Here is a 16308-nt window from a genome sequence, read left to right as displayed (position 1 = left end):
AGAGAGAGTGTGTAGAGAGAGAGTGGAAAGTCTCAAATGGACTCCACTCACCCTTATATAGGGGTTTGAGTTGGTGGCTCAGTGGAAATCTACTCGATACTGACGTTAAACGGGGCTTTTGGTCGCACCCGATTAAATGGTCGTATTTTGACTTGGTTGAAACTAAAACTTTTCAAGGGATTATTAAGGGTATTTCTAATTTGTTTCAACCCTTACTAAGTCATTATAAAAGTCCCAAATTAATTAACCTATTCCCAAAAGGTTAGCAGACAGCTTAATAAAGCGAGGCTTATTAACGGAAGAAGAGATTAAAATGACGGAATAAATTTCGGGTTGTCACAAATATGGTTATTGAAATACAAAATGATAAAAGGTTCGGTCACTAACTATATATAATTTTTATTCATAGCGCCTAACTCTAAAAAATGACCAACTTATATTTACTTTCATAGCGGCAACACATGTCATCAAACCACAAGGGTAAAAATGTAACTTACCCTAAAATACGAGTGCCAATACAAGACAGGCAAACCATTTCACGTATAAACGGATGCAAATGAATCTCTCCCATCGCTTCACCGTCGTTCTCATCCACCATCTACAAGCCCTAAACCTTCCCCAATCTTCAATTCATCGTCGCCAAATCCAATTTCTACTACCTAGGGTTTTGTGTCAGACGAGATTTTCAAGGATCCGAAGAATGGCAAGCTTGGCAACCAACATTGTCTATACCTAAGTCATCACGTTATCAACAAAGTCCGAGAAGAATTCATCAAAAATCATGGTCCTGGCGAAAGCCTTACTTCTTACTTACGACAATGTTTGTCCTTACGCCCCCTCCCCCTCCTTCCACCGATTGGTGCCGCCACCTCCTTCCCCACATCCTCTGGTATCTTATTTTCTCTATTTCAATCCGTTTTCCCATTGTGATTTCATCGATTGGATGAGATTTTGAAAGAAGGTTACATGGACAGTTGAATGTATGTTCTTATGATCAACATCTAAGGACACGGTTCATCTTCTCCCTATTCAATAGATTGTGCACAACAGCTATTCGATGAAATGCTTACATGAACTGGGAGTGCATTATGAGTATATCTATCTCCAATTGTTCATAATTTGTGAGCTCTCTCTCTCTCTCTCTCTCTCTCTCTCTCTCTTCAATTTATTTTACTCAGTCCAGGTGTAACAAACTCATCCTAATTGTTCATTAGTCAAGTTTCTTATCATGTTATAGATATAATTCATTGGGTAAAGAGATTGCATATTACTGTATCTGTGAAGAAAACTTCAATTTAAAATCTTGGGAAGATGGGCTTCTGATTCACATTTGTAGTTCTATGTGAACAAAATCTTTGCATGTTCAAACATCAAATGAACTATAAAAATCAACAAAATGTTGAATAGGCATGGTATCCATTGGAATTGGATCGTATTTTTGATAAACTGAGTGTGCATGATTAGGGCGACATTGGTCCTGCATTAAACGGATGATTTGTATGTGCTTGACATGATTACTGATACATACAAATGACACATATAACCTTTTGGTGCTTCTTTCTTTAATCATTACTATTTTCTTCAGTTGTTTACTTGGTTTCTTGTTTATGGTGTACATTCTTGTTGTTCAGGCACATGGTCATGGCCCATGATATGGCAGCTGATAACTAGTTACTGTTAGTGGAAATTACGATCTGCCATTGAAAGTAAAAAGTTATCTGCCATGGATCGATATGGTAATCTTTGCTATTTTATTATTATTATCCTCAACTTTATTTAGAAACTAAACTTTGTAAAAATAATATATATTTATTATTATTATTATTATTATTATTATTATTATCTTTTGTTTTTACTAGGAATTCTAGATGACTCGTTTGCATTGTCTATGGCTGGCCAGTTGCCTTTATCTTCTTTGCTTACATTGATGGGTGCTTACAGAGAGGAACCTGATTATACAATGTTGTCAAACTTAATCAGTGTAATGACTAATGACTACTCTACCCTTGTCAATACTTGTTTTAGTCTGTATTATTTTCAGTATGAAGATGAGGAGGACATTCATGTCTTTTTGATGCTTGTATTTCTTTTGGCTATCACAGGTTAGCTCTAAAGTTGCAAGAATTGTGGCTGATGCTGATAACACATTGCTGGACAACATTAAGATTTTCTTCATCAACCTTTTCCAATACTCTGCAGAGTTAGTTTTTTTAACTCTTACTATTAATGAGTTATATGCATACTATTGGGTTTAATTTATTTTCTTCAGTTGTTTACTTGGTTTCTTGTTTGTGGTGTATAGTATCGTTGTTCAGGCACATGGTCATGGCCCATGATATAAAAACTATTAATCGTTTGCACAGTGATGTTGACGTGGTCTCTAGTTTATGTTGATGGTACCATTTCTTTATAATACTCGATCACTTCTTCAGTAATATCTGTGAACTAAATTTGGTCTTCAACTTCTGTAAGGTACTTAAGTTTTTCTTTTTTGATATAATGAATATTTATGTTTTGTTTGCTATTATTTTCTATATCTAAGACCTAATTGTGATTTGTTAAAAGGTGTACTTGATTTTAGACGAGTATTAGGTAATCATTTTCTAGCCCAGATGATGTATCACATTAAAATATTTTATTTTATATAAAAATATTCAGTATAACACATACCTAAAACTCGTTTATCCAAACAATAAGTCATATTTCCATAAAATCATCTTTTGTCAGGGTTGTTCAATTCTTTTCTGAGCCAACACATGAGGGTTCTCCCTCTTACCCCACACCAACACATGCTTAAATTGTTGACATGATGTTTCATTTGCAGGGTGCTTCTATAAAAAGCTTGGAATCTGGTCCTTATGGAAATGTTACTGGTGTTTAGATTGAAAATGGATCTACCATTGAAGCAAATTTGGTGAATTTCACTGTTTGTTCTAATGACTTCTTGATTAACCCTTAAGTGCATGAAAGGTAAAAAATGGGTGTGTTTCATTTCCCCTTGAGTGTATTAAAGGTTCTGGAGGGGTAGTTCCCAACACATTAGTTATATATTGGGAAATGTAATTTGAAGCATATAAATTATACTCCTGTGATAAGTAATTGGTATGATACATTGATACGCATTTTTTTTTGTTTTTCACATTCAGGTTAAGTAATGGGGGCTTCGTGGTGAGATCAAAGAGGATGGAAAGCAAAAGGATGCAATTGTATGCCTACAGGTAACACATATATGGTTTTTTGTTAAATAAAGATGTTCAAGCATTGTGGAGGGTGTTATGTCTGAGTTTCAAATAAGGGTTAAAAGTTCCCAAATTGATGATGACCAAAATGCTAGTGATGAAGGAGAAAAGATTTCACTGAATTTGCATCTTATGAACCAAAAATCGAGGTAACACCAACCCCCACTCCCACCCTCATCCACACCATTTCATGTGCAAAACACAAGAATGCCCTTTTCATTAAACGAAAAAACGTAAATGATGTCTTTGTTTTGTAGGCAACTAGGTAGTTAGAGATGCAAAAGTCAATTAAAATGGCCTTAGAGGAAGCTAGTCACAAGGCCTCCAAACAAAGGGGATCGATAACGATCTATATCACATTCTTTTGTAACTATTATTTGTGTGCAGTTTACAAAATGAGTAAGCTGGTTAGAATTGGAAAAGTTACTGCTTTTAGAAATCTATTTTGGTGGTTGTTGTTCTTAACTTTATTCTAAGATTCATATGATGTTCTAGCCATTTCAGTATTGTATATTGTAGGTTCGCTTAAAGTTACTTAAATTGGTTAAATACAAGAAATTTCAACAAAAAATAGCGACGTTTTTTTCGTAACGAATTGGATAAATTAGTGACGACTTTTTATGGTCCCTAGTTGGATAAGCTAGTGATGACTTTCTATAGTCACAAATCAGATGAGAGTGACAACTTTTTATGGTCACTAATTAAATAAACCAGTGATGACTTTCTATGGTCACTAATCAATTAGGAGAGTGACGACTTTTTATGGTCACTAATTAGATAACACACCAAAGGGCTTCTAGCCCAGCGGTATCAGATGGTGCCCTTCCTCTTTGAGGTCGAGGGTTCAAGTCCCGTCGTGGACATAGGTGGAATTAGGTGTTAGTTTATGAGTAGATTCGTATCTTTGTATTTGCCGGTTAAAAAAAAACTAATTAGATAACACAGTGACGAATTTCATTTATTAGGGACAACATTTAACGACGAAACCCGTAGTCACAGATTTAGTGACCATTATATTTTGGTCACTATTTAGTGACCACTTTTATATTTTGGTCACTAATTAGTTTTTGTGACGGACCTATAGTGAACACAAGTAACGACCAAAAGTCCGGTGACTAATGATATAGTGACGACACCTTCAATTGTTAGTGACCATTTTGTTTTCATTACTAATTGGCATTTTTTTTTTGTAGTGCTTTGTGATAGTGGAAAAAAGTAATGTTCACTTGGGTGAAGTAGTAAACGATAATGGAGGAAAGAAAACGGAGATGGTAAAAAGATAATGAAAGAAAGAAATGTTATCGATGATGACATATTTACCAAGTGAAACCAAACCGGGTATATTTACCAAGTTAAAACGACATAATTTAGAGGTTTAGTACCTAACCTTAGGTGGGGTTGTAATGCATATATATATATATATATATATATATATATATATATATATATATATAGTTAGGTTCAAATGTTTTTACTATCTATTGTGTGCTTGTAAGATTGATTTTGGACCAATCATTTTAGTTATTTTAAGAAAATAATTAATGCATATTAAATGCTGAAGTTCTAATTAATGTTCATTATATTTTTAACATCTAATATGCATTAATTACTTTCTTAAAATAACTAAAATGGTTGATCCAGAATCAATCCTACATGCACACAATAGATAGTTAGAACAATATAACCTAACAGTATATATATATATATATATATATATATATATATATATATATATATATATATATATATATATATAGGTTCAAGTTTATTTGAGACTATTCTAATTTTATGAGACCGTGAGACCAAATCTAAAAATAATTTTAAAATGCAAAATAAATGGAAAAATTTAAAAATTCTTTTTTTGAATATTATTTTCGGAACTTGAATTAACTAAAAAAATAGAAATAAAAAAAAATAAAATAAATTCCGTTTTTTTTAAAATACGTGAAATATTCTAATAGAATATTACACTGACATATTCTAAAAAATAATTTTAAAATACAGAGTAAATGGAAAAATCTAAAAATTCTTTTTTTAAATATTATTTTCAGAACTTGAATTAACTAAAATAAATAAAAATAAATTCCATTTTTTTTTAAAAATACGTGAAATATTCTAATAGAATATTACACTGACATATTTTAAAAAATAATTTTAAGATGCAGAATAAATGGAAAAATATAAAAATTCTTTTTTTAAATATTATTGTAACATCCCGAAATATCAAGAGTAGAGTTGAATGGCTAAAAGAGTAAATTGGGAAAGAGCGACTCAGCGAGTCCATGTGCGGACTCGGCGAGTAGAGTCGCGACTTGGTCGCGTGTTAAGTGGCCGACTCGACGAGTCAGTGTAATGGACTCGGCGAGTAGGCGCTGAGTGGAGAAAACCCTAATTCTCGAGGTTGAGCCCTATATAAAGAACATAACATCCATTCCCCCAGCCTCCTTACTCATCCTCAAGTCCAGAAACCCTAACCCTCATGTGTGAGTGGATCAAGTGCATTTGGAAGCTTGGAGAAGCAATTGTTGAGGAAATCTTGAAGCGTAAGAGGCTTGGAGCAAGGGGCTTTGCTTGGATTCGAGTTTCATTGCAGTGGGGGCGTTCCTTTGAGGTAATATCTCGTTTTTGAGCTGCTATTTCTTAGATGCATCATTTTGGGGGTGTTAGAGATCATATCTTTGGATGTATTGGAGTTTAGATGTTAGATCTGAGGTTGCTACCTCAGATCTGGAATGGAGAAGGGTTGGAATGCATGAAAGTCCCTGTTTGTGAGTGGTTGATGGAGCTATTTTGTCCCAAACCCAAACCCTAGAGTGAAAATGCATAGATCTCTTTGGATTCACGTAAAGTTTGCCACTTTACGTGATGGATGAGTTGTAGGAGGCTAGATCTATGTTTTGGATCAATTGCATGGCCTAAAATGCTTCTGTATGGATTCAGACCGGTGGTACTCGGCGAGTCACATGGGTGGACTCGACGAGTTGCTTGAAGATAAGCTGGAACTCGACGAGTTGGAAGAACAACTTGGCGAGTTGGATGATGATGGCCTGGAACTCGGCGAGTTGTATGAACAACTCGGCGAGTAGGTTGAAGATAGCCTTAGACTCGGCGAGTCTGTTATTGGACTCAGCGAGTCTTGTCGAAGAGTCCCAATATTTTCTGGTTGAGTCGAGAATCGGCAAGTCAAGGGATGACTCGGTGAGTTGTGTGCGAGTGGACTCAGAGTTGTGGGACTCGGCGAGTCTCGGGGTGACAATGCTCTGATACCAATCTGTCACACCCCAAAACCGATAACGGCGGAATACGTTTCGGGATGGATGACGTAGTGTACGGTATCATCACAATTGCATAATAGTAAAAGCAAGAAATATACAACCATTTCATTTACATAGAGAGTGTATTTACAAGTGTGTTATGTAATGTTCAACAAACACCAAAAGTAAACAAAAATAAGAGATGGGTCTTGCATGCTCCATCTTCTCCAAAAATGCTGCAGTTGTACCTGTTTACCTTTGACCTGAAGATACAAGTTATTTTGAAAAGAATATCAACATAAAGCTGGTGAGTTCATAAGAGTTTAGTGTGAGTTTTTGTATAAAGAGCAATAGTGCGAAAAATGTGCTATTTATATTCATAAGCAGTAGAAAGCCTAGAAAATCCTATATTTTCCCGAAAATACATTGTAAGTGAAATGTATGAAAAGTATGCATTCTCTATTTTTGAAAACAGTTTGATGTAAAAGTATATTAGCAATCCTCAAATAGTAATGTGATAGAGTAGGTTAAGCCTGTATTTAGTGGTAGAGGTGCAAGCTTCCTTTAGTGATCGATACTTACTTACTTTGGGATGTAGTTTAGCGTTTAGTGTAGTATTTTAGAGTAGTTATAGTGTATTCCTTGTATCTTACTAATAGTGAGGATCATAGAGGATCCCATGACCTTCCCAGTCATGCACAGTGTAGTGAAGTAGTGGCATCCCTGGGCCTGCACGGCGCGGACTGAAATTAACAGTCAGGATAAGATAGCGCCTGCCCCGTATAGATCTATACATGTAGTGTTGTCTTCCAGTCGGAAAACTCCGGGCGTAGTGGGTAACGAATAGAGTAACTCGTAGTGGGTTAGTGTATTATTGTTTGTTTAGTGTTTTCTCTTTTATTATAGTGTAGTAATCTTTTAGTATTGATCATAGTGTATTCTCTTACTAGCGTATTGTCTGGTAATAGTAAGTATTATAATGTAGAGAGTAGTGACTTTAGCGAGTAGTAGTAGTAGCAACATTAACTATACCTATTACAGTTAACTTAGTGTAGATGGTTCTTGACATGTTAGTGACTTTAGTATCTAGTGAAAGGAGAAATATTCATGTCCCATACTAATATACAAGTTATATAACTAAGAAATCAACGACAGTCGGACGGATAACTACTACCCTAAGCCCACAATCAAACAAGAACAGGAAATAAGGCGAGATATCGGTCCTAAGTCCTCCAAGTCTTACTTATATAAATATATCAGAGTGGTTACATTATAAAGGTAAATTAATTTAATAAAAGTATTTTCCAAAAGAACATTTAAAATCTGTCTTGCTTGTCCAAAATAGTTTTGAAAATGTATAAATCTGTTTATAAGGCATAGTGATAAATCACATGTGATTTGAACTAAGAATAGTGAATCACATGTGATTAATCCTCGTAACGTGGAAAACCACTCTGTAAAACTTTCCATAAACATCTATAAGCAACTTGTATCTCCCCCCTAAAACATTTAAAACATTTGAAAGGTTCATTAAAGGGGTATGAACTCACCTGAATTCGCGTAAATCGGGTGAATCGGGTAAATCGGGTAAAAGTGTCGGTTGAGCGTTTGGTACCAAATAACGACTTGAGCACCTTTTAGGACCCTAATGCCATATGAAATATGTATTTTACAAGAATTTAATCATCTTATGCTTTTCATTATAGTATTTGGACATTCTAGCATCGTTTTCGGGGTTTTAGGGCCTAGAAGGGGTTCCCGGGAGTGGTACAAGGCCAAGAATGATTTACGGGAGGGTCCATGAGCTCACTCCCTTGGAGTTTACGGCCCAAAGGCCACTCCTTGGGAGTTTACGGCCGTAAGCCCCCTAGGCTTGGCCGTAAACTCATGTGGTCCTCCAAAATGCAAGTTTAATGCCTTATTTCACTTCCCTAATTTACTAGCAAGTGTCTTGAACTAATATGGAGGGTTTAAACTCTCATTTGGTGACATTTTGGGGAGTTTACGGCCAAGGCTTGTTCTTAGGCCGTAAACTCCATTTAATCCCTCAAAATGGTTGTTTAAATGGTACAACACACTCCCATTCACCTTAGATAAATTCTAGAAGGCCTTAGATGGAGTTTTGGGACATTTTGGCATAAGAATTGGGGAGTTTACGGCCCAAGAATATCCTTGGCCGTAAACTCTTCTTTTGGCCTCAAAATGAGAAGTTTAATGGTACAACACACATCCTAGGGCCTTAGCTAAATTCCTTACATGTATTAGATAAGTTTTGGGACATTTTGACACAAAAATTTGGGTGTTTACGGCCCAAGCTTTGACTTGGCCGTAAACTCCTCTTTTTGTCCTCAAATGATGTTGTTTAATGCACTTAAACATTTCCTAGTGCCAAGACTAAATTACTAAACACCCTAGATGAGTTTTTGGGGCTTTTAACAAGGGTTTTTGGGGTTTTTGGGGTGTTTATGGCCTAAGCATAAGCTTGGGCCGTAAACTCCTTTTTAAGCTTCAAATCCTTGTGTTTTAATGTCCAAACTCTCCTAGGTATATGTCTTAATTAGTCCATAAACTTAAAGGAAGGAAAAATGAGGTTTTTGGCAAGTTTTTAGGTGTTTACGGCCTAAGGGGCTTCTTAGGCCGTAAACTCCTTTTTGGTCCTTGTTTTCCATGATTTTTGGCCCCTACATACAATGAAGTATGTTTAGAATAAGATAGGGAATGAGTCCTTACGTTTGGAAGCCGGAATTTGCGGATTTGGGGTCGGTTTCGGGTCTAGAGAGAGAAAGTAGTGAGAGAGAGAGTGAAGGTGTGGTAAAAGAGTTCAATTGTAGTGTCCATTTGTTTATATATGTCTCGGGTATTGCACCCGATACACGGCTACCCGATGCTAAAGTTTAACGGGGTAAAAACTTTTTACCCGGGTGAAGTGGTTGAAAAGTAATATAACTCTATTTAGTTAAACGGGGTTAACATTTACAAGTTATAATTACTTATGATAATATCCGAGCATATAAATAACTAGATATTTGTTTATTGACGACTCCTAACATTACAGCAATAACATGTAGTGACGCATTCCGTTAGTGAAAATAGGGTTTGTAACGGCAATATATTTGGGGTTGCCACACCATGAGTTCGATCTTAAAGCTAAGTAAACTCAAAAATCATAACACTTGTGATTCCACTAAAAAATCATAGCACTTGTGATTCCACTCGTTTGCAGACTTGTCTAGAATCCATGATACGATAAATCATTTGATTGGAAATGTAAATGTAGTCATGAAATGCGCCTGCTTAGTTAAGATTCCCCTAATAAATATTCAAATGCATTACAAAGTTGTACATGTATGAATAATGTCCTTTTGTAGGTTATGTTTTGAAGAGAAGCAAGAATGAATCTCATAAAGTCATTAATATCAGTAGGAGATGATGTGAGATTTGTTGTAAATGAGTAAAGGGAAAATGAATCAGGAGGGTAACCAACTGTTGCGTTTGTTCTCATTTGGTCCCTTTCCTTTTTTTTGTACTCAATATACCATCGAACTTGTTGTTTGTGTTCACCATAACCCTTTGACCGGCTATCACAGGTCAAAAGTCGGTCAAAAGGGCTATGGTAAACACCAACAACAAGTTCGATGGTATATTGAATACAAAAAAAAAAAAGAAAAGGGACCAAATGAGTACAAACGCAAAAGTTAATTACCCTCAAGAGTCATTTTCCCTTTTCTAAAAGCATCTTAAAGTTTTAGACTTTGGCCCGTATCCGAAAAAAAAATTACGCGTCCTTCCCTCTTTTACCCTCATACGATGCTGTTGATATGCCCGCCTCCAAAATAAAATCCCCACGTTCATATCTTCTCTTCTGTCTCCTCCCACCTCCGACCCTGTAGAGCGTCGATCACCTCCTCCGACCTCCTCCCGTCGTCGACCTTCCCTGAAATCGACTCTATCAACCGATCACCGCCTCTGCTTGCGCCGCCTTTTCCACCGGTAATGAACCCCTCCATCTTCCTCAAATTCTAAAACCCTCCACAGTTCGATACAATTAAATTTATTGGGGACAACGGCGACGGTATATGTTCAGAGCTCCGGCAACTAGTAGTGGTGGTGTCCTTTAACATCCATCACCACTCAATCACCAAACCTGGCAGATATGGGGGATCAGAGTCACCACCGAGCTGCCGCTCCCACGGCTTTCCAATTCCACCCGACATGACCAGCCATCATCGACGTGTTCAATCTATACCTCAGCGACCGCGATAATTCAGACGATTTGGTCCGAGAACCCCTGTATGTTTTACTCTCTCTACGTTTCAATTTCAATGAATAATAAATGTTTTTTTGATACATGGATGTTGATGATGAGATTAACCACAGGAACAAGACACAGAAACGAGTTAAGAGGCAAATCAAGACCTTACTCACTAGTCAAAGCTCATGCACCTCTTCAGGTATGTGATATGTTCTTCCTTTTTTTGATAAAATTGGTTGTATAGCTGCTAAAATTGTTTGTTTGCTGAAATTGTTTGTTTATCTCCTTTATATATGATGAAATTGTCTATTTATATGCTAAAATCATGAAATTGAGATGTAATATTTACATAGGTTAGAGTTACAGGGGAGAAGAAGATGGAGTGATTTCTTTATTTTTTCATGAATTCTTTTAATTGTTTATTAGGGTTTGATTGATTGGTCTTTTGTTCTACATGAAGTAACATGGATAATTCTTTTTTTTTTTTAACATGGATATTCATATGGATATGGCTCATATCAATTGTAGTTGTTCAGTATGGTTGGAAACTGACATTCATCTAATTCGTGTTGCAGAAGGCTATAGGATTGTTTCAAAGATTGATGTTGATCATATGCAACGAATTTCACACATAAAGAATTCCAAGATAAGAAAGACATCAAAACGGGAATGATAGGGTTCAGTTGCAAATTAGAATAGTTTTTGTGTTGTGTTTGAAAATATTTATGTTTGGATTTTATTCGAATTTTAGTATTATTTGGTGGATTTGAAAATATTTTTGTTTGATTTGGATTATGTATTGTGTTTATATATATATATATATATATATATATATATATATATATATATATATATATATATATATATATATTTTATAATTATTCAAAGAGTTTGTTCAGTTATTTTTTAAAACAAAAACATCGAAATAAATGAAAATTATACAGAAGCGTAAAATAGTCATTTTTATCATTCAACATAGCAATTCAGATGTTCCAACCAAACAGTATGCTATAAATTCAGATTTTAAAAATTCAGACCCACTTAGAAATTTAGACCTCTTAAAAATTCAGACTCTACCAAACAGTCCTTAGTGGATTTGATGTATGTTGAACATACGATAACAATATTACGTACTTTCGTTCGGTTTATGGTTGTCTTGGAATATATCTAGTCTGGTTCATTGTTGAGGCAATGGGTTTGATTGTATATGGAGGATATTGTAAGTTATATATAGAGAGGGTACGGTTAAACAAAAACTAACCGTATTCTATCTAACTTCTAGTGAAATTATAATATGATTACTTGGAAGAATGACTAATTATTAACTAACTAAAATGGTAATTGTTATAACAAGATTGTACTACGTTTGTGAGTTATACAATAAAAATACATCGCAAAGATTGGTAAAAATATAAAGCCTTTGCACATGCCTGCCTTGGATTGGAAAACCAGGTTTGTCCTAATTAATAGTCCAACCTACACTGCACGCAATGTTGAACTTCGCAGATAAACATCCCTACAGGGACAAAATTATGCACAACACCATATATATAGTGGACAATTTTGTTTTTGTATTATATTGGTCAAATCAGTTGAAACGGCATCTGCAATTATTTTATTTTATGAAAATTAAAGGGAAATTGAATGTCTAAGATATATGCTTTTGAAAAACGTAGAAGAACATCTTGTCAATTCAGAAAAAAAAAAAATAAATAAATAAAAATAAAAAAAAATAAAAAAAAAAAAAACTTTGACTACTACGTAGGCTTGTTGTTAGGGATGAAAGTGGGTCCAAACCCGGACCCGATGGACCCGGACCCGGAAAACCCGGAACCGGTTAACGGGATTTTATAGAACCGGAAACCGGACCGGTATATAGGAACCGGTTCCGGTTCGGTTCCGGGTATGGTTCCGGGTAAAGTGGGTCTAGAACCGGAAAACCCGGAAACATCAAAGTGGGTAGGTTGGAACCGGATAAAGTGGGTTTAGACCCGGAAAACCCGAAAAAACCGGATTTTTTTGGTAATTACTTACAACTTAGTGGGTTGAACTTTGAAAATTTTCATATTGATATCCCCACTTTGGGGGCTGTAACTTATTGAATACGAAACCACAATTAACAAAATTAGAGTCTAAAATCATGTACAAACTCTAAAATACACTCTGGAAAAACCCGCATGTCAATCCGAATTTAAACGAATGAGATATACTTGTGTTAATATTTTCACATAATACAAAGTACAAAAACAAATAGCTGAAAAGTTGAAAATTTTCAGTTTTGATATCCCGACTTCGGAGGACTGTAAATCATTGAATGTTAAACCAAAAATGACAAAATTATAGTTTAAACTCATGTACAAACTGTAAACTAGAAGTTGAAAAAAACCACATGTCAATCCGACTTCAAACGAATTAGATATGCATGCTTTAAAACTTTCAGCGAATACAAAAAAACTAAAAAACTAAAAACTTTCAGCTTTGGTATCTCAACTTTTGAGGACTATAAGTCAATGAATATAAAACTAAAAATGAAAATTTTATAGTCTAGAATCATGTACAAACTCTAAACTACATGTTGGAAAAAACCGTATGTCAATTGGAGTTGAAACGAATAAGATATGCATCTTGTAAACGTTTCACAAAAAGTGGTTCCGGCCCTAAAAGTGATTCCGGTTCCAAAAACCGGTTCCGGATTTTAGACCCGGTTTACCCGGACCCAATGGACCCAAACCCGGATTACCCGGAACCCGGATAAAGCCAATTTTTAAACCCGGAACCGGACCCGGTTCTATATATTCCGGTTCTAACGGGTCCGATTCCGGTTCGGTTCCGGTTCCGGTCCGGTTTTCCGGTTCTAAATCTCATCCCTACTTGTTGTTGAGCCAAATTCTATATCAAACACAATCCATGTGCTTTGCTATTCATCCCACAGTATTCAGTACCATTGTAAGAAGTTACTCACAAACTGAAGAAGAGAATGAAGAGCTTCTGTTTTCTTTTAGTATTGGTTTGGTTCTCCTGGCAGCAGCAACTTCATTAGAGATATCGAAGGCTGAGAGTACTTGCAAACCAAGCGGTGGTATAAGGGGAAAAAACCACCTCATGGAAAATGCAACCGTGAGAATGACTTGGTTTGTTGTGTTCAAGGTAAGTTTTACACCACATACACATGCTCGGCTCCGGTGACAAGTGAGACAAAAGCAACACTTACATTAAACAGTTTCCAAAAAGGAGGCGATGGCTGTGGTCCATCAGAGTGTGACAAAAAGTACCACTCTGATGACACACCCGTTGTGGCATTGTCAACTGAATGGTATAAAGGAGGGGACAGGTGCCACAAGTACATTACCATTAATGGAAACGGGAGGAGTGTGAAGGCAATGGTTGTGGATGAGTGTGATTCTACAATGGGGTGTGATGCCATACATGACTATCAACCACCTTGCCCTAATAATATCGTTGATGCTTCCAAAGCTGTTTGGAAAGCCTTAGGGGTATCCGAAAGTAACTGGGGAGATTTGGATATTACTTGGACAGAATGATATGTGAATCTCTAGCTTCTTGTAAAATGTCAAAAACCAATATTTGTGTTTTTCATTCGTGTGAATATTGTAATATCTTGGAAAGGTGTTTATGTAACTAAATTGGGTATTGTATTCTATACGAATTGTAGGGTGTAATTTGTAATAGAGGTGAACATACGGATCTACGAGACTTTTTTTGTCTTGGACCAGTTACTTGTCACTAAAATCAGAAGGTGGTCCGAAATCATATAAGATGCGCGCTTTTTAGTCAAACCAATTTTTCAATGGGCCTTTATTTTTGCATTGCACGGTTTTTTTATAGTAATAAATAAATAATGCATCATATACAAATACAAAAGCTAGATTATTATAATAATAATAATCTAGATTTTTAAATAACACAGTTTCGAAGGTTGTATGCATTAAACTTTTATTTTAGAACATCCTTCAAGGCTTCAACTTATTTTTCTTGTTAGCCAACTTTTTTTGTTTCAAAAGATCAAGCATACCCAAAACAATGAAGTAAAAAAGTTAGTGATCAAAATTACAGCTTCTAATAATAAACATCAAGAGTTATATATAGTGAAGTAGCATTTTTCATATAATAGCAGATCTATTAAAATATATTAGGTTTTAGTTTTAGTTAACTTAATAAGTAGGTAGTGAGAAAGTTGCGTTTACTTCCCGGTTAAGTGTCTAGGACAAAATTTTGATGATGTTTGTTTTGGAAGAAGTAAATGTATTCAGTCTTTTTTCATGTTTACGGATAAGATATGGACACTTTTTTCCCATGTCTTTAGTCTTAATAAAAAAATTATTTGTTTTTTAAAATCTTCTATAAAAAATAATAGTGATGGTAAAACTTTCTCCAAAAAAATTTATTGTATGCTAAAAGAAAATAATAGTATAATATAAGTTCTTTTAACAAATAAGATAATATGAGATGGCGTAAAATGATAATTGTATATTATCTTTCTAAGTAGTAGCCGATATTAAAACATGATAATATATATTGTTTTGAATCTGAATTTTAGCATCAGTCATAATATATAAATTTTCAGGACTGATAAAAAAGAGAGCACCTGATTATCTTCTTTTTTTTTTTTTTTTTTTTTTTTGCAAGTGTTTTTATGGAATGATATTTTTGATAGACTATCTGCTATTCAGAAGTTTAAAACTTCAACAGACATGGTTGAGAATAAAATCTTTTTTATATATTTACGTTCTGTTTATTTCTAAGGATTGACAATCCTTATGTAGCATGTTACATATATGCATCTATTATTGATACCATCAAAAGACAACACGACAAACTATTGCTAGTCAATTACACATATATATTAATTTTTACTAGCCATATCAAACACGTTTATAGACTTAGGACACTGGACACACATTCACAACTATATGACACACATACTATAAGATACATCACAATTATTACATTTTTTATATCATAATTATTACGAAGTATATTTTTAATAGGTGATGGTATCGTGCTTGAACAGCATACTGATACTTGATGTTCTTATCTCTTACCCCGGATTATCAAAAGTTGAACTTCATTGTGTGTGTCATTGTTCCATTATTGATGTTTCTTCTAGATTCTTGGTGGTGGTGGCGGAGGTGGCGCAAGTAGGGCAGAGGCGGTGGTGGCTCTCACTAAATTAGCACGAGAACCTTATTTGATTTTTACTCGGAACAGAAGCCACGAGTGGGTCTCCCTAAATTGTATTCTAGTGATTATAATAAACGTTTATCTTATAAAATGACTCAAAATAATTACAATTTTATAAATCTAACTTAGTGTAAAAGTTAATATTTCATCATTAATGTCGATAGCATTATTATTTGCAAAAAACTTAACTATATTGTTCTATTATACGCAAAATGTTATCTAAGTTAAAGCATGTTACATTTGGATTTTGAGTTGGGGAAAAGTGATAATTTATATCATTATCATATCACATTCACATGTATCATGTAAAACAATAAACAACCGTGGAAATATAACAAAAAGAAAAAGGTAAAGAGACGAA

General features: G+C 34.9%; 1 protein-coding gene, 1 long non-coding RNA gene and 1 pseudogene across 6 annotated transcripts; all 3 read left to right on the top strand.

Annotated features, from left to right (window-relative positions):
- Positions 1 to 523: 523 nt before the first annotated feature.
- Positions 524 to 3737, top strand: LOC145102076 (aminopeptidase M1-like). 5 transcript variants are annotated; one of them, XM_079039422.1, is made up of 10 exons: positions 524 to 889; positions 975 to 1121; positions 1632 to 1736; positions 1860 to 1981; positions 2103 to 2200; positions 2303 to 2472; positions 2825 to 2970; positions 3147 to 3218; positions 3335 to 3388; positions 3497 to 3737. In XM_079039422.1, exons 3-6 carry the CDS (start codon positions 1724 to 1726, stop codon positions 2334 to 2336), a joined length of 267 nt encoding a protein of 88 aa, XP_078895548.1. In that variant the 5' UTR covers positions 524 to 889; positions 975 to 1121; positions 1632 to 1723; the 3' UTR covers positions 2337 to 2472; positions 2825 to 2970; positions 3147 to 3218; positions 3335 to 3388; positions 3497 to 3737. The 5 variants fall into 5 exon arrangements, 4 of the variants coding, with proteins under 4 accessions (XP_078895548.1, XP_078895547.1, XP_078895545.1 ...); XR_013706015.1 differs by having other exon boundaries at positions 1901 to 1981; positions 3147 to 3388; XM_079039421.1 differs by having other exon boundaries at positions 1037 to 1121; positions 3147 to 3388.
- Positions 3738 to 4053: 316 nt separating this feature from the next.
- LOC145098591 (putative ripening-related protein 1) lies at positions 4054 to 14287 on the top strand (annotated as a pseudogene).
- Positions 5399 to 11503, top strand: LOC145102077 (uncharacterized). Its single transcript, XR_013706016.1, has 3 exons — positions 5399 to 10783; positions 10871 to 10944; positions 11321 to 11503. It is a non-coding gene; the product is annotated as an uncharacterized LOC145102077 (long non-coding RNA).
- Positions 14288 to 16308: the final 2021 nt, after the last annotated feature.

This window comes from Lactuca serriola, chromosome 4 (assembly GCF_051521515.1).
Source record: "Lactuca serriola cultivar US96UC23 chromosome 4, Lser_US96UC23_V15, whole genome shotgun sequence".
In the NCBI taxonomy this organism is placed as follows: domain Eukaryota; kingdom Viridiplantae; phylum Streptophyta; class Magnoliopsida; order Asterales; family Asteraceae; genus Lactuca; species Lactuca serriola.
This window is presented reverse-complemented; position numbering and strand designations above follow the sequence as displayed.

Excerpts from the sequence above, each read along its gene's own strand:
- LOC145102076 (XM_079039421.1), top strand. Across the intron at positions 1,982-2,102 it reads TGTTGTCAAACTTAATCAGT|GTTAGCTCTAAAGTTGCAAG; the intron begins GTAATGACTAAT and ends TGGCTATCACAG. Across the intron at positions 2,201-2,302 it reads CTTTTCCAATACTCTGCAGA|TATCGTTGTTCAGGCACATG; the intron begins GTTAGTTTTTTT and ends TGTGGTGTATAG.